Genomic DNA, 27970 nt, shown 5'->3' with positions numbered 1-27970 from the left:
CCAATTAATATAATTCCTCAATTTTTTACATAATTTTCTTATAATAATTCAATAACTCTTATGAATTTTACTTTATATCGTTCCTATTTTAGTCAATAACGTATTTTTATTATAAGGGAGCCGTCGCCGGAGCGCCACGAGAACTAGCACTCCACGACGGCTCAAAATACAGCAAGTCCTGATATTTCAAGGCCTAGTTATTGATGTCCTGATGATGCATGGTCTATAGCGCAAGACCGTCTCCATGCTAATGCCCCTTAACGCTGGTACAAAGACTATTCGTTTCTCATTGTGCTCATCTAATGTGTATTAAATGTCGTTACTTTATGTATAATAAATGAAAATTGTTTTAGAAATATTATAATATCGATGCAGTTACAATAATTATCCGATTTTATTAAAATGTTATTGCTTAAATATATATATATTTGCTTCAAGAGAAATTTATAGAATGATATGAGAAACTACTAATTGATCTTCTGTTCGTATATGGCCTATCGATTCGCATTTTCAAACTATTAGAAAGAAATTGTAGTTTAACATATCCATATATATGTATAAAATATATTTATATACATATATATTTATGTAAACAAATAGTTTAATCATTTCATTAATGATTAGTAATGTAACTAGGTAATTAAGAATTGTATTTGTAGATTTTATGTGTTATTCTTGTATAGAAATCTATTTCTTTTGTTCGTGTAATAGGATCGAGCAATAGTGCCCCTAAAGCAAATGACATATTATTATTTATTTTGTCCCATGACTAATTTGTATTATGATTTCGTTCGCAACGTTATAAGCATCCTTCTATCAAATCCGATCGTTTAAAGAATTATAAAAGAATCAAAAATTAAACACTAAAAGTTAACTAACGTATACTCAATATTTCAAAATATTTTATAATACCGATGTGATTTTAATATAATTTTTTTATCTGCTTGAAATTACAGATAATATAGGTACTTATTGTGAAATGCTACTGAGCTCTAAAACTCTTTTATCACTTCCGTTTATGTTTATTAAATGTTCTGCTTGTATACTTAGTAATATGTATTACGAGCTAAAATGGAAACAGTTTTTCAGAAAAAATCAGTAACCAAAAATGGATTATCTCAGATGGTAATTAAAAACTTGCCATCTGTTTTGTGGCAAAATTAAGTAAGTTGATATCTAAAACGTTTTCTAAATCACTTTACAATTAAAGGAAGCACAATAACAGTGTCATTTCTTAAGACATTTTTAATCCCAGTAGCCTTTATATCTTACACAAGTGTCATTTCAATATTAGAAAAATATAATATAAATTATAACAGTCTAATTTATTACTGATAAGTGAAGTAAAATAACATCGTGTAATATGTGGATAAGCGTTAAATGTGTATTATTAGAAATACCTGTCTTTAACACTGTGGTACTACTTTATATAATCGTCATCTTAAAACCCCAACTTAACACTTTGCCTTATACGATTCGTAGATTTCTTAAGAAACACTAGTATGTAAGTGCGTCTAGGTACTATTCTTCCAAGGTTGTGCTTTAGTGAATTTTCCCTATAGCTAATCTACCGACATTGTTATTTCTTTTTATCGAAATAGTTATATATCTTTACACACTGTAAATACTGTTGTTTTTTCAAAAATTTTCTACGCACAACTGTTTCGTGATAGTATTAAAATCTTTTATAAAGTAGTACATATAATATACGTTTCTAACATATATTTAAATGCTTATAATATTCAGAATATAAATTCATTGTATAGATATAGGGCAATACCGATTGCTTTAACCTCTTAAACTTTTATGAACCCTAAAAACCAATGCCTACAAATACTCAGTAGGAGCAATAGGCATGATGACAAATTTTTAAATTCCTTTGTATGATGTAGGTATACTTCTATTTCCCACGAAAAATTATTAATGTTACAAAAATGAAAAGTTTTTTTATCAAGTAGTTGCATTTTTCTCTGTTTATTTTTAATCCGGCGCGAAAACGCTTGTGAGTGTCATGACGTCGCTTGTGATGTCACGTCTAAACAAATAGACGCAAGTACGCTGCACTCGTTAAATAATTAAGTTATTGTGTATTATTATATATGAATTCAAAATGTATAAGTGGTGTGGGGTCCCCCAGTGTGAGAACACATCCTTAAAACTCCTGATACGTTATTTGTTCCCTCATAATAAAACAATACGAAACAAGTGGTTTAAACTTGCAATGCGAGATTGAAAAACAATATTGCCCAGTACTCACCTTTATTTCAGTGAGGATCACTTCGATGTAAGTTTTTACATTTTTTTTTAGATTCTGGTATAGTTTATAAAACTCGTATTTGGTAATAATATTTTGTACGAGGTCTGAATGTAAAAATGTAAACAAATTATTTCGAGGTTAGCTTCATCGCTTATTACAGTTTTATTACGTAGCTTATTCAAACTTCAGTCACCAAATAATTTGGATCATTAATAAATTAATATTATATCATTTCATGGGATCCTCATGAAAAGGCGGTGTATGCAAATAAAATTTTATTGTCAACTAATAAAAGAAAACGAACATCAGATGCCTCGGCAAGGTCATATATTATAATATTTTTAATTATGTTACATGTAAGTTTTAACATTTCTAAATTCTAATGATCAAAAAACTTTATTTGATGCCAAAAACTCCCAGCATTGTTATGTTGATTCTAGGCAAATTAGCGCTGCTTGTTTTTGGACATCCTTGCTTGATGACTCGTGTTATTTTATATAAGATTTTAATAACATTTACACGCAAATAGTACTCCATGTAATAAAAAGTATTAAAAGTTAACATGACGAAATGACGTTCGTGCGTGTTGTTAATGCCTCTAATTAGAAGTCATGCACACTGTATTGTGTTTAAGACATCATGGCGCATTCCCTTAGTTTGCCAATATAAAAATTCGCGTTTTATATTCCAAGCTTCAAGTTTAATTTACTAAATGTAGTATTTTAGCGATTTTCAATTAATGTCATCATGCTAATTAGACGAATTTTCATCAAAAAGTTTTATTTGCTTAAATTCTACCCAAACTAAAGCGCGAATAATGACCTTATAATAATAATAATAACCTACTTTTAACAAAAATGTAATATATCGTCCACATACGACGCCATATATACATATCAGATCCAGTACAATACGATTTTTGGTTTGCAACTGAACATTGTATTAGAGGTAATACTCTGTCATCTACATTATTACAAATTTTCCCCAATTACCAATTTTTTAAATTAACTTCCATATATTGCTTATTTGTATGTAAATCTAATGTATTAGATTTGCTGCCTCTTTGCTACTTCTTATAAAACAAAATATTATTGTCCTGCGTCATCATCGTCGGGTACCAATAGTTACAAATTATAAACGTGAGTTGCTCGCTTTAACTCATTTTACTGCATTAATCAGATTTATTAGAGTTCTCTAACTTATTTTAATGTTTGAGTAAAACAAGAAATACTTTATTATGATATAATGAGTGTTGATAGATTTTTCAGATATAACATATTATTGTGAATCATCGCGGATCTTGGTAGCCTTTTTAAATATATATAAAAATGTATTCTATACATATATTTTAATTGGTGTTAGATACAAATTACATATCGACGGAATTTAATAATCGTCAAAATCTGTGTTCTTCCATAACTTTCGTAGCTTAGTGACTCGCTTGACAATATTATATTCATCTTGTTTCATAGGGTACCTTTTATGATCTTTTCAATACATATTCACTATTTGCCCTTAATAGATCTTACTATTTAAATGCCTTAATAATCTAGACTCTATGGAATGTTTGTAAAATATCTTTTCGTACGTCGAAAGCGCTATAAGATACCTGTGTATAAAACGATCGTGTGATTTTTGTGAAAATTTATTTTTTTATCAACACATTAATTGTACGACCCTAAGAGAGAGAATCAAAATTAATCTTAATTCCTATATTACGTAATATGTACATTCCCTTTTGCCGTATAGATTTACCTATCACGCGTTGAATATATTTTTACACTACTTTTATATTCAGTTTATATAATAGAGCTGTGAAGATATACTTACTTAATATGTAATTATAATACTAGATTAAAAAAATATATATATTATTCTGACAGAAGATTGAACTAGTTCAATCAGTTTACGCTTACTATTTCGATATATTAGTATGTATGACAGATAATATTCTACATAAGAGATATATAAATTTATTAACTATCATTATTATGTGCCTAATGAATCCCGATCCCACCGTCTCAGCACCAGCATGATATAACCAGAAGGCGACTTAATACTGCATTATCTACACTTACTTCTATTCTACTTTAGTGTTGTCGTTTCTTCATAGATACAACATTTCAAATTCCGTTTTCGCGATGTCCAACCTCTAGAACTGCTTGTCATGGGAGTAAACATCTATACTTTGAAACAAGATTTAGACCATTGCGAAAACGGATGGAAATACAATACTAGTACGTAACAATATGTGTGTCAAAATATATTATTAAAATAAATGTGATAACAAATGAGTTTATTATAGCAGTATAAACACAAGCGTGCTGTTTTATTGATAGCCCTTTAAACATTTCACAGGTTCTGTCAATATAGAATAAACGTCACCGCAATTTAGTTTGAATTATATTATAAATATAATTCAATAGTAAGTAATAAAAAGCATCAGCGTAAGGTATGTAAAATATATTAGATACTTTTGGTAGAAATTACCTGATAACCAGAATCCTGATCCTTTATGCTTGACGCCCATTTTTTCTCCACTGTGACTGACGTATATTTAACTAAAAATTACCTCACACACGCTAGTCGATTCCAATACGGAAATAGAAACATAATTAATTATAAATATTAATTTTATTATAATTAATAAACGTATAGAAAATTCTTTATTGTTTACAACTTCGTGTTGTAATTGGAATATTGAGAGTAGAAAACGTATACCGTGGCATCAAGTCGATAACAACGTAGGCTAAAATTGGTGACGCTGCGGCGAAGACGTGGCTATTACTTTATCTAATATAATTCAATAAACAATAAAATCCTAAAGCTTCAATGAAAATATCACACTTAACACTTAAATATTATTTTGTACAACACAAATCCAAACTAATAACTACTTTATTTTCAATTCGGGATAAAAATATGCGATACTAAGGTATAAAATTTAAATATGGAATGAAAGCCATTAACTTTATGGATCTTTATTATATAGTAAAACACATATCACCTATCAACACATAGTAGGTAAAAAAAAAATCAATTACTGAAGTCTGAAAATAATATTTAAGTTACCTTACCATAGTCAATAATTTATAAATTAAAACATCACACTTTGTTTCCTCCTTACTCCTATAAATGATAGTTCAAGGCTATATGATATATTTGACAAATAAAAATAGATAATGAATAAATAATATTGAAGGACCGTTAATAAAGCGCTAACACATTGTATTCGATAAATTAAAATTAGTTGTATGCTTCTTAATTAATAACAGTGTGTGGCCACTAAATATGCGAGTAGTCAGCTGGTCCGCACCAGCGCGTCACGTGCTCAACGAGAACGCTCGCCGCCACGTCCGGGGAGGAATTACGGGCGGCTTGGAACACGCGCGACCACCACTCTCTGTTCGCGCATCTACCTGCAGATATTATATTGTTATATGTATATATACATATATATATTCAATACATATAAGTACTACAAACGTGCTAACAGATCAAGTTTTGTACATAATAGTTTTAATTTAATCATATTCGGCTTTAACGTATAATGTGCAGTGTCTTATGAGAACATTACATATTTTGTATTAATAAAAAAAATAAATAAATATTATTATTATTACAAATATACAACAGCAATTTAAAAATCATCTTAAAGTTTTATGTATGTTACAAAACACTGAATTAATAATTGATTCGGACAAAAACATATGCTTATGACTGATTACCATTTGTAAACGTAACCAATCGCGATGACAACGGATATCCTGTGATGACGCAGCACTGCTCGTCCGGTCCAACGTACGAGACGTATTTACCACGGGTGTCCAATGGCAGAGTCTGATATCAAACAAATTCCAATGGACATAAAATTTACTTTATTATAATATATATAGTAGATTATATTTTACTCCAACAGTAAAGCGACGCTGGTTTCTTTTCAGTTAGCATAACCATAAATACAAAACAATTTCTTTAAGTAGCTATTCGTGGCCAAACAAATATCTTTGAAATTACTGAATATCGATATTATAATAAATGACAAGGAATCGAGAAGGTTTCCGATGCTTTCATAATACTACTATATAACTATCATCTCTTTGATAACGACATCTCGAATCCTCGCAGTTTTTTAAATAGATTGGATAATGATCTCTTGCAATGATTCGGCTTCAGATGTATCTGTGTAAATGTCTACCTAGGAGCCTAGTTACGCCTTCTATGGATATTAAAGGCATCTTAAAAAGGCTGAGTGTAGACGGACCTGGTCGACCTGCTGGTCCATGGACACCGCCAGCACCCAGTCCCTTAGCTCAGTAAGAGTCGTCCCTCGAACACACGACCCCTCCAACAACAGCGGACTCTGAGACCAGTCCGTGCATTCTGAGGATCATAAAATTGCATACTCTCACTGTACACGAGCCGTGGGCATGTAAATATTTCTAAAGATCCCGATCCTAATCAACTTTCGTATCTAGAGTGCGGAGATAATCGGTTCGTGGAACAGGATAAATTGATTTTGCATCGAATATTATATTGGAAAATCGGTCTTACATCAAATATTGTACTAAGTGGTGCTGACAATGCTTCAAAAATCTATTTTTAATTTTAAACATTTAAAAATATATTTTCTCAGTTTTTAACAATAATTATGTTAAATTTTTAATAACAATAATGATGTATGTCAATGTCAAATCTACATTCACCTAATATTTATAAAAGTTACATAAAAATAAATAATAATTAATTAAAAGCCTTTATTCCATTCGACAACCTCCTTTGTGTTTTCTCCGAACAGTAGGTACTCAAGAGTACAACTCGTCCAACAAAATAAAACGCCGACATTGACAAAATATTCCACGTTTCCAGTGCGAGTGAAGCCATAGCATAAAATATATATATAAATATTTTTCAATATAAAAAAATAAACTTCGATATAATCATAATGGAGGAGGTACAATAGTTATACCAAAGTCGGCGTAGTCCAACATTTGGTTTCCATCGTCGTCAGCGGCCTCCACCAGGTCCAGGCAGTGGTTCAGCAACACGAAGGACTCCCGGGCCCCGCGGGCTCCTTCACCGCGGATGACCTCACCGCATAGGTAATACGCTACAATGGAAAAGATAATCGAATATGGAAACCTAGTACTCTTCTTCTAAAATAAGTTTAAAGTTCACATGAAAAAGTAATGAAAGTCATTTCATCCACATATTTTTACAAACTTTTGCATTATTCATATCAACTGAATTAATAATATTTGAGAAGCATTTCTCAGCAAGCAGAGCTGACTTAGCACTTAGCAAATCTATTCTGCTTTCACTTGTTAAACTTGAGGAGGTAACGTTATATATTATATCTTGCAGGGAAATTATTAAGTTGTGAGAAAACAAAAGAAAAAATGTTTTTCATATTTCGCTTTAGACAATAGACAATACCTGTTCAAATATTCGTCATAAATTATAGTAACGATCACGTAACACGTAAAGGCTGTAATAGTAATTCGGCACATTTAATTCTAATAACATTAAATGCAACAATTATTCTATTAATACTTATATAGACTAGCTTGTCTGGACTAAAATAAAACTAGTATTTTCGGATTTACTAAGAGTTTTTAATTATTTTAACTATATACTCAGGACGATTCAGTTACTTAGCAGCAACTGTGAGCCGAAAATATTAGTTTACTGCGAAAATCTCATGACTTGACTGGACTGGTCTCAATAAAAATAGCAAGAAAAGAATACTTGCCAACATCAGCAACGATGATGTCGGTGTATCGAGGCAGGGCTCGAGCTGCTTTGGACGCTATCTGTGGCACGTGGAGACCCATCAGCAGTGTGATAGCCTAAAGATTATAATTTAATCTTATACCTTTATTTCATAGCAATTTTCTTTACAAATAATAAGAACTAAATAAAATTACATTTATATTATTTGCGACTTATTATGATAGACATGAACATTCTAATTTCTACCGTCTCCTTAGATACTAATTATAAAACCTGTATACTCCTTTCGCCGGCTCCCGCTATCACCATAATGGCGGCCGCTTCCTTTATGGCATTGAGGGCTTTGGGGGCAGCGGATATCCTAACAAGGATCTCACTGCATACAGCCTTAGCCAAGGCACTATCACTAGTAGAGACTATCACTACACCAGCGTCATCTGTAAGATATTGTCGAAGTACTTCCAGAACTTGGGAAAGAACTTCTGGTATATCTTCGCTCACAATATCTACGCCTTCCATGCGCTGGAAAAGAAATTAAGTAAATTAATACCTATATCTATAATGTAATTAAAAAAGGTGCTTTATTATTTTTTTGAACTGGATAGTGCCTGACTGTCATTCCACCCGTTGAAAGAAGGAAATGAAATCATAGATGATGGAAATTCACTACACTGTTTAAATGTCTTAAAAAAAAAATGATAATACACTCTTAATGGTCCTGTCAAACTAGACTAAAAATAGGGCTGTGGTTACTAAAATTTAGACAAGACTGAATATTTGTAGAATTGTTCATTACACTATTATAAAGGAAATGTGAAAATTCCTCATCGATCCGGCATTGTCCTTATGATGAATGGCCAACAATTGAAGAAAAATGCGATGTATCACTGTTGGGGAAATTTACTTACACCCAGAATGAAGAAAATAAACAAGAAGAAGAACAAGAGAAAGTAGAAGATAATGATAATTTAAATTCAGACGTATACATTTTCTTATTTTTTTTTATTTACAAAACCTTTTATCATTTTCCACCCTTTTCATAATCGACAGTCATCAAGTATTTTCAAATTGAATAGAATCGCAAAAAAAACAGTAGAATACCGGGAAAACCCGTTGAAAAACGCGCTAAATACATCAACTAAGGGTGGCGTGGGAACGTGGACACATATGACGATTACAACTCTTTCAACCGTTACATCTCAAAAACGGTGGCTCTTACGAAAAAAGTATATTGACATTTTTTATAGATAATTATTTGATCTATAATTTTTGTCTTAACTAATTTTATGATAAAACTTAGCGTTTTGCTGAAAATTGTGAAAAAAATACCGTTTTTGTGACCCTTAACACCGAGTTAACTTTTTTGCACGTGACGGAACGATGAGGACTTTTCATATTTCCTTTACATTTTACATAAGCTGATTTACATTTCAGTTGAAGTTGAAATTTCAGTTCAGAAACATTCAGTTGAAAAAAAACGGAATATTGATATTAAAATTAAAATTGTAATACAAGAAAAAAAAATGTAACAAGAACAAATATTTATAACATCAGCCAATGAAAACTATGAAACAATACAAATACATTATTTTCGCATTACTAATTAGGAGTTATGCTTACTGAATTCGTCTTGAACAGGTGAGCAGCGTATCTGAGTGCGTAATGTGCCGCCTTGTCCCCGGCTCGCCCCAGGCAGCGCTGCCACTGGCCAGCCCGCACTAACTTCTCCAGCGCTTCACTTTCCGAGTCAGATTCTTTTGTTTCTTGGTCCATCTCCTCGCCCTCCTCTTCATAGTCTGCTGATAGTCCTGGAGTATTTAGAATGATTTAACACATCACACTAACCTTCGTATAAGCAACTTGATCGGAACTATACCAATCTTTGTATATACAAGAAAGTCGTGTTAGTTCCACTATTTATAACTCAAGAACGGCTGTACGGGTTAGGGTGAAAATTGGTGGAGAGGGATAGCTTAGAACTTGGAAAAAGGCTTAGGATACTTTTCATCATCCAAAAAAAATATGTTGATAAAATCCAAAATGCTCTTCTTTACTGCCTTTAAGGAGGAACGGAGTTCGTCCGGTCGGCTTCTAATTCTGAAACTTATGCAAACGAAGTCTCGGGCAAAAACAAGTATTTAAATAAACCTATCGAGTTCTATATTCTACATATAAATATAACTTATATATAATTTATCAAGGAATCACCTTCAGCATTATCTTCATCGATTCCATCTACAAGTGCCGCCCGAAGCTGTTCACCCACGTCGCTCTGACCGATGGAAGCAAACCTGTAACAAATACATTAAGCATAAGGTTGACAAATCAAAAATTTAAAAGGAAATTAAAACTATTTATTTTTTAATTAAAAGGTAACTTTTAAACAAGGTGCAACTATGGTTATTATGGCTTGAACCCCTTTAACATTCATTTTAACTTCAACACTAGGCCCCACAAACTGCAATTATTCTTTAGTTATAAATCATTGTGAATCATGAAAAAACAAACGCAGTCATTCTTAGTTAATAGAATTTTAATAACGTTTGCATCTCACGTGTCTGCTAGTAGGTCGGCGGCCCTCCTTCTCTTAACGCCCGAGAGCTGATCCCTGGCCAGTCGTGCAGCCCTGAGGGCCGCTCGCTCTGCCAATCCCGCGGCCCCACCCGCCGCGCCCGCTGCACTCGCCTGTAGCAGCACTTGCACTGCCTCCCACCACTCGCCCCTTGGGAAAAGATAATATATTAGCGATTTTCAGTCCGTTCTGTTTCACGTAATGTAATACACATTTAACATCTGCGAAATGAACGGACGTCGGGAGTATATAGTTTATAACAATAATAACGCGTTGTAATCCAAAAATATTCGTTTCATTTAAATGAATACTCGCGTGAATCTTAGATCTCAATAAGAATTTTTTTTATTTAAATTTATTTTTTTCGCTCACCTTTATAAGAAGGAAATTAGTTTGTTTAAATTTCATTTTTTAATTTTCCTCAAATCCAGAACATTGGTCAATAATAAAACTTAACTGGTAGGATTCTTAGCCTGCAATATTTAAATTTAATATACATGAGATAATTTAAAATTCATATCGTTCCACGTAATTTAACATAACCACGTCATTTTTTGTGTACTTTTTTATGTAATACGAAATATTAATTTCAGATATGAATGTAAGTATAGTCGCTTTTGTACGCATCTTTGTCCACTTGTACTTCGGTATTGTTTTAAAGAGAAACAAATATGTAATATGGACTGAATGTCAATCAACCAACCACTAGCGACATCTATCGACTGTGTCACGGTACTTCATATAAAAAACAACAGTAGACGTGTTCCCGCGGAAACTTCATGACTCAGGGAAATACCAAATAGTCACTGCATATTTTAATAAAAACTTGTACTTCAAAAGTATCGCCATTATAGGACACTGAATTCATAAATACTGCCATCTGTTAGAATATTATGGAACTTACAAACAATTATTACTCTTTAAGTGATAATGCGAAATAATAAACAAATAATTAGAAATAAAATAATATTTCGATTATAAAATGAAGATTACAACAATCCTGTCTTTAAAGTGAGATGAAAACCGCACACGGGATGAAAGATTATATTAATGTCGTACGTGGTGTCGCACGTGTCCCCCCCCCCCCCGCACCCGTCACCGCGCGGCACGTCATTGTAACGATGTCGTTTAGTTATTCAAATGCGCAATACACCGAAATGGTGCGTTTTCTGGCGATGTCTAATGACAACGTATCTGCTGCAGGAAGGCGTTTCGTAGAGCAGTTTAATATTAGTGTCGTGGCACATAATGTTTTCTACAACCCTGCGCTTGAGAGATTACGGACAATTTCGTACTCCCACTGTAGATAGTATATAGGTATACATCGCATCCCTACTACGACCAATCCCGGATGCAGCACCCGACAACTGGCAAGGGTATTTAACGTTAGTCAAACGTTTGCTTGGCATACTTGAACGCTTGAATCGAAATATGCGCAAGCGCGCTCGTTTGTGTTTTAGGGAAAGAGGTGGACTTTTTGAACAATTGTTAAGTTGTAGTAGTGAAGTAAATTTACGGTAAAATTATATAAACAGTGATTGTTCGAAACCGAGACTAATAACTAACAGACGAACGGTAAAATAAAAAGATTGTTAAATATAAAATTTTTATAACTTTCAAAACATCTGCAAAACAACTGTACTAGAAAATTCTCTCATGCTCTTAAATTTATGATTTTATATTATTTTTTGTTGTTTTCAAAAATATTTTATTTATTTATTCATATTATTTTACTCTTTACAAATGTTAAGAGAAGACTCTTATCTACATAGACGTCTATTGTTTCATATTTGGAACCCTCATAAAAATTGTTTTTGTCCTCAGTAAAGAGCATGCGATAAATGATGAGATCTAAGACTTTCGCGAGTTTTATTCATTTAAAAAAACTAATATATTTTCGGACACAATGCGACACGAACCGGCCACTGACAGCAGCGCGTGTAACATCCGCGAACGCTTGTGTGTGACTGTGACCATATTTTCGCGGAGTAATCGGGACAATTGTTAATGCTTGTAATTTTGTCAATTTTTAATGATGTCATTTGAAAGCCAGTCCATTGTATTATGTTACTCATTCTGTGCAAACTCCTTTCAGATTTGCGCTATACAAAAAATCACGTTGTATATTATATAATTATCAATACCGGTCCGCGTGTGAGGCGGCACGCTGTAACAGCGGCGGTACGTGAGGCGGGACAGTCTCGGAGCTCTCCGGAAGATACTCGCGGGACACTCGAGACGCCTCCTCGTACAGCTCTGAACATGAAACATTCAAAATTATTCGCACTAAACTACATTCAGAAACATGAAAATATTATTGTCATAATAATGCACAGCTTTCTTGCGAACGAACAAACTTATGAACTTTAATAAACCATATCCTTTTGTCAGGTATCTAGCTTAGGAGTTTTAATTCTCTATCTTGTCGAAGACGGTGTCATGTATGTTAATGGACGGAGGTAACAAACTATCAACCACTTCATAAAAATCATCATTCTTAACAAAGCATTTTGATATTCTGGAAAAAGAACTCTTCAGAGAAACAAAAAGGTTCTAACGAACCCAAGTCTTTGTAATGTTGCACCACGTCTCTCGGCCGGTTGGCTCTTATCATGAGGGCTTCGAACTGCGACAGGTCGCCGCGCTCGGCCGCAGCGCGAGCTCCCTCCACCAACACCTCCTCCGTCTATACATCATCATATAAATTGATAATTACTACACTACTACTTTAACCATTAGTATTGTCAATGTAAACAGAGAACTATAATTTTTTTTATAGTCCTATACTCTCCTATTGTCAAAATCTCAACGTATAAAAGTTAAAATCAATTATAATAAAATACATAAACATTGAAACTAAAATTAAGTCACTTATCATACAAAACGTTTTACCATATGAGTGGCATGCTGTTCGGCCAAGGCCAAAGCTCTATGGTGATTCCCTTTAGACAGCCACATCCGGATCGCGTCCTCCGCCGCAGAAGCCCTAAGGAAAGCCGCCTCAGCTTCCTCCGGGTTCTCTTCAGCCAGAACTGCCGCTTCATGCCTTGCTACTTCTCGCTTTGTGATCCCACCACCCATCTCACTCAACTCAATAGCAATATCCCATCTAAATAAATATATCTAACTGTAATTGTGACGTAATAAGTAAGGCCAATATGGCTTTGAAAAATACAATTTCTCAATACTTCTAAATTAATCTTGTACCCGGAGATAATGCCATTACGTCGTTTAGCATTGATAATTGATTTCTTAATTGGATTAACTTGAATCTAGGGATTCCATAGAATAGTCATCAGCGCTCGTCACAAATTTGTAATCCGGAGTGATTATGGGGTTTCATAGAATAGAGGTAGTTAGTTGTTGGTCCGTTAAAGTTTGAGAACCCCTGATCTTAGGCCTATAAGAGCATCAATACCTGTGCGCCTGTAGGGCCCACCGCGCCCCAAGTGCTGCCAGTCCCCGGGCAACCAGCAGGCGGGCCGCGGCTGCCGCGGACAACGACCCGGCCCACTGAAGAGCCACCTGCTGCTGTACTCCAACCGGAGCGTGAGCCCGAGCCACGCGCTCAGCGTTCTCCCACTGACCACTCGTGTGATACATCTGGATGGCACTTTTCCAGTCACCTGCACAATATATATGCATATATTATACTGTGGGTTTGCCGTTTTTTACAATACATCATATATTTATTTTCATTCATATACATAATATACACGGTAATGGTATTTTTCTGTCCCTCTCATTTTGAGCCTTGCATGTCTATTATTACCTTCTTGCATGAATACAAAACTCTTTGCCTCCTTCACCGCGGTAATTATAATAAAATGAAACGTTCATAAATACCAATTTGTCTGAAAAACTTAAAAATCTTTTGCAATCAAAAGAATCACAAGTCATATCTAGCGAAATTGACACAAACTTAAATTGCAGTAGTATTATATCAATAGAGCAGTCGCCTTTCCTTTTAAGTCTTACCAGCTTGTATGTAGTAGGTCTCAGCGGCCCGCAGGTCCCCCGCGGCGCGGAGGTCACTGGCCGCCTTCTTCCTCGTGGCCTGCAGCAGCGCTGGTCTATGAGCCGCCACCAACCGCAGCATTGACTCATACTGAGATGCTTCCTAATATTTTTACAACGATTCAGCAAAACTGAATGTTTGTAATTTATCTATGTGTATAGTTGAATGTTATATTTATTTTATTTTTTTAGAGTACTACCTTGTACATGGATATAGCTTCATCGGTATCTCCCAGTCCTATATAAATTTGTTCAGCCTTTCTAAAGTGCCCCTCCTCTCTTAATTGTTGAGCGAGCGGTAAGTAAATGTCCCTTGTATCTTCTTCGGGCAGATGTGTAGCGGCGAGACGTAGACCTTCCGACACTTTGCCCGCGGCGTTGTACGCACGTACACATTTTTCCGCCATGCCGCAGGAAGTGAGGACACGTTCCGCTGTATCCCATTCCTGTACATATTTACAAAAAATATATTAATAAAGCAACGAATTAACATTTAAATTCCCATATGAGACCTACTTGAATAAAAAAAAAATCCGCCTCAAACTTTGAATTCTAAAATTTGAATTCATTGCTCGTGACTTCAAACCCGTGTATAATAGCTGATGCGAATAATTGAACACATACAGATTTACTCCCTCGTTTATGTTGACATTTATATTTTTGCAACCATACACAGAAAAGAAAAAAAAAGAACATATTTCTCTTCTTAAATATTTAAAATAAGAATCATGTATATACAGAAACTTACTTGAGAAGATATAAAATGATCCCCCAATTGTTCACATTGCTCTCGAATAGATTCTTTATCTTCTATAACCTGAACACGTCAATAAATTGATTTAAAAATATATATATATATTTAAATAAAGCAAAAGTTACTGAAATATATTTATACCTGTACAATTTGAAGAGCTTTTTTGTAATGATGTGCTTTCAGAGCTGCGGTGAGCGCATCGACCGTGCGACCAGCCTCTATGAGATGAGGCACAGCGGCGCCCGCCTGTCGCGAAGATACAAGCCACGCCCCCCATTCTCCTTCTAACCTGGTCACTTCACCGGGACAGGCCTGAAGATTAAAAAATAATATAATAAAATTAAAAAAAAAAAACAAAATTCAAATAAAGAACACCAACATCTCTTGCTAGTTGGACCGCTCTTGCGTAGTTGTTGCCTCTAGAATAGTAATCCACCGCAGTTCTTATATCACCTTTACGCTCGGATATTTCACCAGCCATTTCCCACCATTCCTCCTGCAACGGAAACAAATTATAAACTTATGTATGTAATAATGCATGTCTCTTATTAGTGAAACAATTTTTTTTTATATTTATAAAGAATTCAAGATCATTATGTATTAGAACAAATATATTTGTGATAGTTATAGTAATAAAATTGGATATCTATTATCTTCTTGTATGTTTTTTAGTTACATGCATAACATTCATGTGTATCTTGCATCAATCATACTTACTATTAACCAGAATAGTACGATCAATAATCAATGATGTTAAATCACAAACAAACGCTACTTAATTTGTATTAAATCCTGCAACAAAATGAGCAGGATCGTCTTATAAATACGACAACATGACTAGGCTTGGTGAGACCAACAAGCAATATTCCCATAAACGGGTCCATACTTCACTAGCATTTTTATTTAGCTATCTGACAATGGACCCATTAACCTGACTCGATTTTTTTTGTCTGTCTGATAATGCAACCTTCACCTGTACTAGCTGATCGTGCACAGCCTGCAGAAGCTCGTCGTCTTTCATGAGTGTGGGGTGATGTAGAAGAGCGCTGGCAGCTCGCCTCGCACGTCCCCCCTTCACCCATACACGAACCGCGCCGCGCACGTCACCGCTCGACGCTAAAACCGCCCCCGCCTCGCCGAGCCGACCTGTCCCAAGAAAGAAATTAATATTCCATTAATATATATATATATATAGTGTTATTCTAACGAACACAATATTATAAATATTTTTGATTAAGTTCTAATACGCTAAAATTGAAATGATATTAATATTTTTATGCAATAAGTAAGAAACATTATCAATATTAAATTATCAGAGATATCACTTATTACACCGAACAGTCATCATCTTGGTACCTGTCGACGTGAGGTAGTCCATGTATTGCTGCCTGAGCGCCGTCACCGCCTGTCTATCGACCTTTTCAGCGAGGGCGATAGCGTCCGGCCATCTATTGAACTGCTTAAACATATTAATGGCCAGTTCTGACTGAGCGGCTCCGCGTACATAATATTCTTCTGCGGTGGTTAAATCTCCCACAAAGATTGCTAGACGTGCACGAACCTCGGGACTCCTTAAACCTATTGCATAATGTAAATCGTGGTTAAAAAAATTGATACATAACTGTTACAATGAGTCGGTATAAGAATACATGAGTACCAGAGGTGTGCGCGGAACGTTCAAATGCAAAAAATACCTTCATCGATATTCCCGTTCCCTTTGGCTGAAGCTAACTCGACAGTTTTCTCTAGATAATAAGTTCTAGCCTCATCACCCACAGCTCTATAGCACTTCGTGGCCAACTAAAATTAATATTTCTTATGAGAAACCGAAACATTTCAAATGTTATAATAATTTTAAGTCTTTCTCTAACTCAACAGTCAGCAGTGTGTGGTATATTGCTGACTGCAACAACTGACAACTGAATGGCTAACACTTTACCAAAAAAAATAATAATTCCGTAACCGGTTTTATCAATATACTTGAATCTAACGTTTATGTTACTAAAAAAATAAAGAAGGACTCATTCCAAAATCACTGGACAATTTTTATTTATATCATATATACAGGGTGTCTCACAAGGAGTGTCGATTCATATGTAAGAATTCCTACTCATCGATCTAAATATGTATGTACTAACTTGTGGGGTTTATTTCTGGTTCTACGAATCAATTTACTTATTTTTAATCATTATCTGTTTGTTTATTGATGACGGAGTACATTTTTATACTATAGCGGATAGATAAAGCGATCGTATGAGGGTTTTTTTGAAGATCCATGTTTAGTTAGCCGAAGCCGGGTTGTTTTACGAGAACTAAACCATCCAACCGTTGTTATTAAAACAGTTCGACATTTTTTTTACATTTAAGACCAAAGAAAGGTTTTTTGGACAAAAACCATTAAATACGAGGAGCTATACCTCTCATAGTAAATCTATTTATTGCATTATGTAATAAACAAGCGAACACTGAAAACCGACATTAATTATGAGACATCCTCTATACTTGAATAGAAATTCACATTAAAAAAAATGTCGTGGAAATACTTTAACTAAAAAACTGCTTAAAAATTAATGGGATGTCGTGTTCAGTAACTTTGGCAACGAAGCCTTAACAAAGTTCTGTTTAGATTTCCTCTTCCTGCAATGTATACATATTAACCTCAACATCGTAAGCAGTCAAAGCTTGCTCAGCCAGTTGGCACCACAGCGTCCCGACGTCCGCAGACCGTGACACAGCATCCAAGTACTGAGCACAATCTTGTAAGTCCCCGCTACGTAACGCCGAATCTATGCATAATGAATAGTACATTTCGTTTGACATTTCATGTGAATTAACAATGTAGATATGAGAATATAGCGACAGATGAAAAGACATTCAATGTCAGCTCTTAGAACATGAAATCAATCCTGTTTTAATAAAATGCTTTATTATTGTCTTATCATCTTTTCTACGTCGTACATTTAAAAATATTCCAAAAAAAATATGGCTTAAAAGTACTCTGCACTGTTCTAGAACCCAATCTGACCATAAAGTTACTTTAGCAACATATTCTATCCAGCCGTGTTGATAGAGCGCACCAGATTATACGATTAACTTACTATGAACTGAAATTTCGAACAAACATTTCTTGTAATTCACAAGCACTGATATTTTTTAACAATATGAGAATTCCATACACTTCAAACAATATAAAAATAATTTCAATACTTTAAAGCCGTCATACTGAAAGCTAGTCGATGTTCATCCAAGACGATTGCCTGAATCTGACCACCTTCGAGTACTACTCGTCGCTCTGACACCGATACGGCCGAGCCGCCTCCACACTCAGACATTTCAACACATTGAGGCTCCCATACACTGTACCTACAACACGGAAACACAAATATAATATGCAGGAACGATCTAATGATATATATATTACTATATGTAAAATATAGATATCATAAGTAAAAACTATGTTTAATGTACCGGACGACTTTGATGTGTTCTATCCTCAAATAAGAACTTAATATTAATCATTTAATCATTCATCATCACCATCATTATCATCATCATCAGCCTATCAGAGCCCACTGCTGAGCAAAGGCCTCTTCTCCAATGGAGAAGGTTAGAGCAATAATCACCACGCTTGTTCAAAACGGGTTGGCGATTTCAATCTTATAATTTGAAACTATAAGACCAGGTTTCCTCGCGATGTTTTCCTTCACCGTCCGCCAGTGATGTCTAAATACTCTTAGAAAGTACATATGACTCGGAAAAGATCACATTAGTACTTGCCGGGTTTCGAACCCGCGCCGTCACGTATGAAAGGCGTTTAACCTCCAGGCCACCACGATATATTTAATCATTGCTAACGACATTAATTTTAAGTTAAAAGGTATAAATCTATAATTAGTCCAAAACTATAGACCAATCTCTTTTTACACATAATAAATTAAAATAAATTTAATGGAGTACGTTTTTAAAGGTGCTATTGCTGGCATCACTCACCACATAACAATTCCACAATCAATAATAAATAAGATATATTTTAACATGACGTAATAATTCGGATGTCTTCAAGTAAGAGATGAATAGGCTGATACTGAGATAGTGACTGCACTAGCTGCGACCTCACTTCCATCTTCCAACAGTCAAGCACTATCCAGTCGAATAAAAAAAAAACATATGAAATCTTACCAAATGAGCAAATGAGTTGGGGTTTGGGCTACAACAGCGTCACTGTTTTCTATCCATTGCACGAAACTAACTCCGCTCGCGATAATTTCCTAAACAAAGAAAATACCAGACGATGAAATATCATATTTATTTGTCTCCAGCTGTTGGGTTATTTAGTGATCAGCACATATGTTAATGGGCTACCTTATCACCGGTATCAATACGGAGGAGTGCTAGACGTCGCCTAGTATCGCGGAACAGAAGCAGATGTCCGCTCTCATTCAGCTCCAACCAATCCACTCGAGCTTCGTGCCACCATTGCCCTAACTGAACTCCTGATACATTTACAACATTAATATTATCATAATTTAGTGAAAATATTTTTTTTTTTTGCTTAATACAAGAACTTTTTAACATCTATTATATGTAATATGTACTGTACCAGTAACGAGATCAATGACAGCAATCGTCTGTCTATCCAGCAAATAGGCGAAGTGTTTGCGTTCTTCCTCCGTCTTCCGGCCCTCATTGATACGGACACTAAGCACGTGAGGATTCACACGCTCAGTACGCACCTTTATTATAAGATACGAAAAGATTTAGTATAAATTAATTGACTTGACATTTATTTATTTATATTCGAAATATATTAGTTTCATTTAAATGACAGAAGATGTCTCTTAAGTGGATGTTTCAATGCAGGTGTACTTGAACTCTCTTTGTAAAGAGAAGGTGGGAGTGAGTTCCAAAGTTGTGCACCTTGGACAGAGAGGATGTACGGAAAAAAATTGTATTAAAGGAGGGGAGATCGAAAGGATTTTGTGTAACACAAGAGCGAATAGAAAGGATTCTGGGGGGAGGGAGATTAAAACGCTCAAGAAGGTACAGGGGAGAAGAATGTTTGAACAAATTGTACATTAGCGTTAAAACATGCATATTCCGGCGGAAGCGGATGGGGTGTCACTTTAACCTACTGCGGAATTCAGAAATGGGATCGTATTTACACAAGCCTAAAAATAAAACGGTTGTATAAATTCTGAAACCGAACTAATTTATCGAGCCGCTCATCAGTGGCATCTAGGTAGCAAACATCACCGTAATCGAGTAAGGAAAGGAGAAGAGATTGTACAAGAATAATTTTTGTTTTAAAAGGAAGGAAGTTTTGAAGACGTTTAAGAGAATGTAGAGTCAGGTGAATTCTACGACTTAATTCGTTCACTTGAGCTATCCACGGTAAATGACAATCCATTAATAGTCCTAAGTTTTTTACCCGATCTAGAAATGGGATTCTAACCGCGTCGTACACTATACAGGACAAGATGTAAAAATTAATTTTATTATACATTTGCCTACTTCCAATTATAATTTCCTGGGATTTGTTTGGGTTCACAGGCAGGCCGCAATCATTTGTCCATTTATGTATAGATTTCAACTCCTCATTAATAGCCTCAATAGCTACCTTAAGTGTAGACGGTGGGGCATGCCTATAGAGCTGCAAGTCATGGGCATAGAGATGGTAGGGAGAAGAAATAGTTTTGGAAATATTATCTATGAATATAGAAAAGAGTAAAGGAGACAGGACGCCGCCTTGTGGTACCCCGGCATATGTGTGTCATTCCAATCAGAAGAGCTCTCATCGGATGTCACCATCTGCCGACGACCGACGAGGTAAGATTGAAACCATTTAATAACAGCTGGAGATATCGAGAGTGAGGAGAGGAGTCCTAATAAAATATCACAGTCAACCGAGTTGAATGCATTAGTGAAGTCAAGGAGAACTAATATGGTTACATCCGGAAACCTTAGCCCCTTTAATATTTATTTAATAATTTCACTTAATTTAAGTCGTGGTGGTCTGGAGGTTAAAGGCCCGCCTTTCGCCATACGTGAGGGCGCGGGTTCGAAACATAGCAAGTACCAACGTGATCTCTTCCGAGTCATATGTACTTTCTAAGAGTATTTAGACACCAATGACGGGCGGTGAAGGAAAACATCGTGAGGAAACCTGGTCTTATGATTTCAAATTATAAGATTGAAATCGCCAACCCGTCTTGAGCAAGCGTGATGATTAATGCTCTAACCTTCTCCATGTGAGAAGAAGCCTTTGCTCAGCAGTGGGCTCCGATAGGCTGATGATGATGATGATGATGATGAATTTAATTTTACTATTAGACCAATTCGAAAAAAAATAACAATTTCGTGAGCGGTTTTATATAAGGGCATAGGTAGTATTCATAAAGTTTATAAGAATTTGTTATTTTATTTAATTTATGAAAATACCTCCAGAGAAATATTTTACCCACATTCCTTCTAATATATATTTTTCTTGGTCTATACTCACAGTTTGTAGTACCCTATCAAGGCCGTACTCCACGACACTAAGTTCGCCAGCACGCTGCAACAGACAGGCTCCACCCACAGCTGCATATATACGCTCCCCTCCACCGGACCATGGAATCTGTAGTATTTATGAAGTTAACAGTCAACTTTTACTACAATACAGAAGTTAGATAGCAGATAATCTAACTTACTTCGCTAGTCAGACCACGAGCTATGTCGCACAGGATCAGACTATTACTTGTACGACAGACAGCGTACCAATCGTTACCTGTAACAGATAAAATTTATTTAATTATTTAAAAATAAAAAGTTTTTATTGTTTTATAATAAATCATCTAAAGCCGTATCACAAGACAAACATATATTTTACTGTAGTAAAACAAATCCAAATGTTAGTAAGCAAAATTATTGTCTAATTATTGTCTAATGAAGGTGGTGTTCACTTGCTTCAACGGAAAAATTAAACCTCATACAAATTTACGAATTTTGAGGAGAGTTTGACTTGAGTTACACAAAAAAATATATATATTTCAAGTAGTAGAAGACCTGACTAGTAAACATATTCCATAATTTCCGTTCCTAAATCATTTCATCATTGTCCGTTTACAAACAAATATACTCACCAATAAATCTAACATTAAATATATCGGGAGCTAGTTTAGCGGTAACAGTGAGCGCAGCAGTATCAGCACCACGACGTCGAAGCAGCAGCTGACGTGTGCTGACGTGCTGCACCTCTATAAGGTCCCGCCACACCCAACGTCTTGAAACAGAGTCGAGGAGAAAAACAGGTTATTTTATATAAATAATACTATACACAGAATTATTTATTATTAAAAATGAGGTAAACATTAAATCACGCTTATTTTTGCATAACAATAAACACAGCAAATAGGTTTTATAAAAGACCTATGTAGTTGAAAGGGGAAAGTAAAAACGTCTAGATAAAACCCCAGAAGTATGAGATGGTTAGATCTGTTGAGCTACGAATTTCCTTTGAAACTATATAGAACCCGCAACAAATATTTTCTCTAACATAATTACAAGTCTGATATCATTTTATTAACGATCAAAATCTTTTGCCAATTTAAATAGCATGCACTCAACTTGCCTTTATTTACTGTTTACTGAATATACTTCTTGGTTGATACACGAATGATTTGTTATGTTTTTCGCTAACACCGTTTGATCACGGCTATACCGGATTAAAATTATATCGAATACATGTGGACAGGAACTCTAAGATTTTTGATTCATGTCGCGTACGAGTCGCGAGACGAGGCACGAGCCGACGCACAAAGTGACAGTCTAAATAGTCGCTCGCGGCTCGCCTCGCGTCTTGTCTTGCGTCTCGCAGTGCTCGCGGTCGGAGGACCGAGCGAGCTGTGATAAGAGACGAAGCACAAGACAAGGTACGAGGCGAGAGTGTAAATGTAGTATTATAACAGTAATGTAGTGCAATAGGGCGTAAAAATAGTAAAAGACAATAATACATTCCTTATTGATATATTTTTATCTGCATACTGAATGCACGTAGACAAATACGCGAGCATTTAATAACTGAGATAGTCTATCCCCTCTTTCTGAAAAAACAGATCTCAGCGTTAATATTCCTCTTGTTACTTTTAAAATTTCTCCTAGTTCAGTGCTTAATTAAGAACTAGATCCGATTTTGTCCATACTGAGGCACTGATAACTTTCATGACTATCCCATGGTTCACTCATTTTGATACGAGGCTGTAACTTTATATCATGATTAATAATTAATTTATTGAATTTTACTATAACCTTCTAACTTTAAGCATCAATTTATTTTAAAATATATGATTAATTATACACAATTGTTTTTTTATAAGCGTGCAATATTATAAATGAAAAACAAAATACTTACTATTTTCAAAGTTCGAAAAACACAATTATTTTGTAAGGATGTAAATGTTAAATAATTCACTTTTTTCAAATTCAAAATAATAAATATACATAAATAGCAAATGAAAAAAAAATAGAAATATTTGTCTTCAAAACACATAAATAGCTTTGTATTTAGCCTAGCTAATTGCCACGTATACTAATCTATTAGGGACCGCGTCAACAGCAGCTGTTGTCCCTACTATAATTCCCCCCACCTCTTACCTTTATAACCGCAGACCCTTGAGGCCCAAGGACAAGTTTGTAATAGTTCTCCTTTTTAAAATACACTTAACTTTAAATTAATAAAAATCAAAGAAAACTCTGAAAATTTTATAATTATTTGTTTAAATAATTAAAAAAAATTGTTTTTAAACTTTTTTTATATATTTTTAAAAACACATTTCAAAAGTGTATATAAATATTCAATGACTGGCCATGGATTTCGACGTATAAATCTTACGGCGCTCCACTATATATATGTATTATTACGATAATAAATGTGAATTCTATAGGTGTCTAATTTTAATTGTTCCCGTTATACGTATCGAAAACTTAGTGTTCTTAATGTGTAAGTACGTATAGATAACTTAAGAAATAGCAATTTTTTATTATAATAGGTACAAACATATCCGCTTTAGTTTTTATATTAAATTTATAAATTACGTACATTACGTATATATATATATATAATCATGACACTTATTTTGCTATAATCGCAGCATTTCATAGCTTATACAGTTTATAATATTTTGATATCAAAGTTAAAAGGTGAAAAGAACAACTTGATGACATATTTAAGACATAATCAAAATATAATGTTGTGAAACTGTTATTATAAGAGAAAAGCACAATAATAAATAATATAATTAGTAATTTAATGTTGTAATTGCAATTACATTTAAAATTAATCATATGCAATCCCATTATGTCATTGATTAGCGTTTGTAATAATGGGAATCATATGAAAATTTTACAAAACTAGTTCTTAAAAAAAAATACATACGTATAAAAAAGTAGATAATGGCGATTATGCAAATTTACGAAAACAATGAAAATGAGATGAATTTTGAATTCACATTAATTACCATATAAAACACGTTAGTTTTTTTTTAAAACAATATTCCAGCACTAACATATAATTATAAATTACTATATTTACTTCGCAAATTATCTTTGTCACCAATGTAATTTAAACAAGTAAGAAAGTGAACAAAAATGCTGTTACAAGAACAACAACAAATTGCTAACGAAATGTTGTATTCATTTCGTCAGCAATTTGTTATCGATGTTGTTGTCATGAAATAATATGTTCAAAACAATAAATACAAATGAATGGGCTGTATGTAATTTAAATTAAGTTAACAAAAGGATTTTTTTCATAATGGCAGACATTTAAAAAAAATATATTTATAAGATAAGTTGCTGGCTTTTTTTAAAAAATAAAGAAACTCGTATTTGGGGAATATAAAAAAACCACATACTTACTTGGTCTCTCTTCTTTTAGAAAAGTTCACAAAAGCACAAAAAATCTAACCGCGGTTAGTTGATACGAATTAGTGGTGAAATCACTTGGCTAGATTTTTTATACTTTAGATCTATAAAGCACTACCTGCTGTAACACTATTACTAATTAATTCATTTAACATACATTAACAATTACATATTCAAATTTATATTTTCATAACGTACACATTATGAGTTCTTGCGAAAACAAAAGCATGAGAATATTGTTGTAAGGAGTAATATGACTACTAAGTACTAACTAATGAGAAATCTTATTCAAATTCGGGTGTGCAAATAGGATAGCAATACTTGTAATGTGCATATTCGAAAGAGATGGCTAAAGGAAGTTATCATAAGCTTGAATCTCGAATAGAATTTTTAAATTTAAATTGAGATGCACATTTATTTAAATTGAGATGCACAGTTGTTTTATTTAAAAAACCATAATTTTAAGAGAATTTTAAATTGTTTTAAAATTTACACAATTAGATAAAGCGTTTTATTTGGGTAATAATAATATTGGTATGTTCAACGTAATATTGACAAAGCTATATTATATCCTGCCTACTTCGTATTCAATATTTTCAAACTTTGTGTTCATGACTTAAAAAATCATAAACTAGAACTTACAATTTTAAGAAGTAATATAATAATAGTAACAATTATGTCTGAAAAAAAGTAAAAACAAAAAAGAATTGAATAAGTTAGTAAATGAAAATCATTCTTGTAATAAAACCGAAATTATTATAGTTATGAATCTAAAATTATTTGTGTATTTTATATTTAATGTAAAAAAAAATTTGGGCCGTCGGTCAGATTATCTTAGTATTTTTTTTTTAGATAATAATGGGATTTGATAATACCTAAGGACGGCTTCAAAGACCAAAACGGCACCAGTTTGCGATGCTACTGCCAACTTGGTTCCATCTCCACTCCATGCTAAAGATCGCGCAGCATACAAATTCGATATATTTAACGTGGATAATTCCATACTTCCAGATTCCTTTATTTCACCGATTAGGCAACCATCAAATACACCGAATGCTATCGTCTAAAACAAAGGTTTTCGTCACTTGTACGTCCCCAAAACATTATACTGTATGGTTTTTATTTTGATTGATGATTACGATGTTAATAACTGACCTGACCAGAAGGACTAAGAGAAGCTGATATGATATCTCTTCTATCAGGAAGTAATGTTGGTTCTAAACTTCTTACTAGCGCTCCTCTCTGAGCCTCATACATTGTTATTCTACCATCACAAGCTCCGACTATCAGCTATAAAATTAAAAAAATAATTCACAACAACTAATATTAAAAACTTTGCTATAAAATTTGTTAAAAAAAATTAAGCCGAAAATAGATATAATCGAATAGGAAATTCAATGACTGTAATGGTTCCCTGATCCTATTACTTACGTAGGAAGATACCAAGACCATGGCTGTCGGCGGTAGAGTGTAGCGTAATATTAATCTGCCATTTAAATAAATAGTTCCATCAATGTGTCCAGATGCCAACATCGCCTCAGATCCGCGTGCCAGAGACACGCAACATGATCCCGCGGACCACAAACTGGAGCTTTTATTTGTTTTACAATCCAAAGATCTGCGTAATTAAATTTTTGAACATTTATGCTGTTCTGAGTTCTGTAATAACAAATTTCAAAAATAAATCACAGTAAAACTTTTTTAAATAACCTTATCTTTCCATCACTAGTTCCTGTAAAGAATCCAGTTTCAGCTGGAAGTAAACGTAAAGGCGACCCGGTGAGAGGAAATTTATTACAGATTACTTTTTTGCCGCTCCAGTCAGCACCGATTCGGTATACAAAAACCATGTTATCGCTTTGAGCTACCCCTAGCAATTCCGAATTGTCGCTGAATGCTAAACCTAAAATATATTTGTAATGACATTCAATAATAAAGACGAAGGTTTTAACAAATTTATTATTATTGAAAAGTATATTTTTAATACATTGTCAACAAGACACGATAAATGTATTTTTTAATGTAACTTAAAACACACCGGTGATAACATATGATTTCTTTCCTGCTGCTGCATCAGCTGGCTTGGTGCTAAACTTATCCCGACGCATCCCATCGCGGTCAAATAAAAGTACCACCCGTTCAGAAGTGCCAACAGCTAATTTTACATTATTTGGTGACCAACATATGTCGGCTACTGGGATATCCGATTCCTGAAGCAAATGCTGGTTAATGTCATAGCTTTGTAAAATGTAAACATACAATTGAAATTGCACAATCTTTTGAAGTATATTTTTAATACTTGTAATATAAGGATTAGACATACATATAAGGTTAAGTTTCTCTCTTTTAATACACTAGTTATTGGAAAGAAACCTAATTGTATTTTAGTGTCACTAATATTCGAAGCTCACCTGAGCATCCAAAAGCGTTTTAGAAAATTTCAGTCGCATTGTTATAACCCGTTAATAATCACTTAGTTCCAATTAAAAACTCTTTCAAATTAATTAGGATGGTTTTGTGTTAATGTTTATAAACTTATGTTACTAAGCAACTAATAACTTCAAAAGCAACACAAACTCAATTTTAAAGAAAAAATATGAAACCGAAATTAATTTTATAATTCCAATTTTATATATAATAATAGGATTTTTAAGCTATGAGACAGCTTTTAAGGAGAAAATAAGCATTTAGGACAACAGGTTTTTTTTTTCTAGTAACCTAACACATTTCTTTTCCA

At 34.0% G+C, this 27970-nt stretch overlaps 2 protein-coding genes and 1 long non-coding RNA gene across 3 annotated transcripts in view; 2 read left to right on the top strand and 1 right to left on the bottom strand.

Moving 5' to 3' along the window:
- The window catches only part of LOC116772266 (regulating synaptic membrane exocytosis protein 1), a 38850-nt gene extending 34274 nt beyond the window's left edge, over positions 1–4576 (top strand). Inside the window, exon 21 of the mRNA XM_061522360.1 lies at positions 117–4576. The gene's annotated coding sequence lies outside the window, so the exon portion shown is untranslated. The remainder of the gene's footprint in view (positions 1–116) is intronic.
- A 660-nt stretch (positions 4577–5236) lies between these two features.
- Positions 5237–27771, bottom strand: LOC116772278 (intraflagellar transport protein 172 homolog). The gene is made up of 35 exons (XM_061522359.1): positions 27645–27771; positions 27272–27443; positions 26944–27136; positions 26665–26851; positions 26389–26523; positions 26109–26296; positions 22455–22594; positions 22023–22099; positions 21833–21949; positions 19934–20066; positions 19696–19826; positions 19513–19601; positions 18557–18696; positions 17992–18119; positions 17028–17133; positions 16690–16911; positions 16307–16479; positions 15713–15829; positions 15475–15645; positions 15328–15396; positions 14780–15025; positions 14541–14682; positions 13981–14188; positions 13455–13671; positions 13125–13248; positions 12707–12818; positions 10545–10712; positions 10199–10281; positions 9611–9798; positions 8264–8512; positions 8010–8106; positions 7227–7367; positions 6522–6640; positions 5986–6097; positions 5237–5676 (listed from the first exon to the last, which is right to left on the bottom strand). Exons 1-35 carry the CDS (start codon positions 27681–27683, stop codon positions 5543–5545), a joined length of 5067 nt encoding a protein of 1688 aa, XP_061378343.1. The 5' UTR covers positions 27684–27771; the 3' UTR covers positions 5237–5542.
- On the top strand, positions 14245–15985 carry LOC133319124 (uncharacterized). The gene is made up of 2 exons (XR_009752821.1): positions 14245–14716; positions 15517–15985. It is a non-coding gene; the product is annotated as an uncharacterized LOC133319124 (long non-coding RNA).
- Positions 27772–27970: the final 199 nt, after the last annotated feature.

Source organism: Danaus plexippus, chromosome 12 (assembly GCF_018135715.1).
Source record: "Danaus plexippus chromosome 12, MEX_DaPlex, whole genome shotgun sequence".
NCBI lineage: Eukaryota > Metazoa > Arthropoda > Insecta > Lepidoptera > Nymphalidae > Danaus > Danaus plexippus.
The sequence above is the reverse complement of the archived record's forward strand: the minus strand, read 5'-3'. Positions and strand labels throughout refer to the sequence as shown.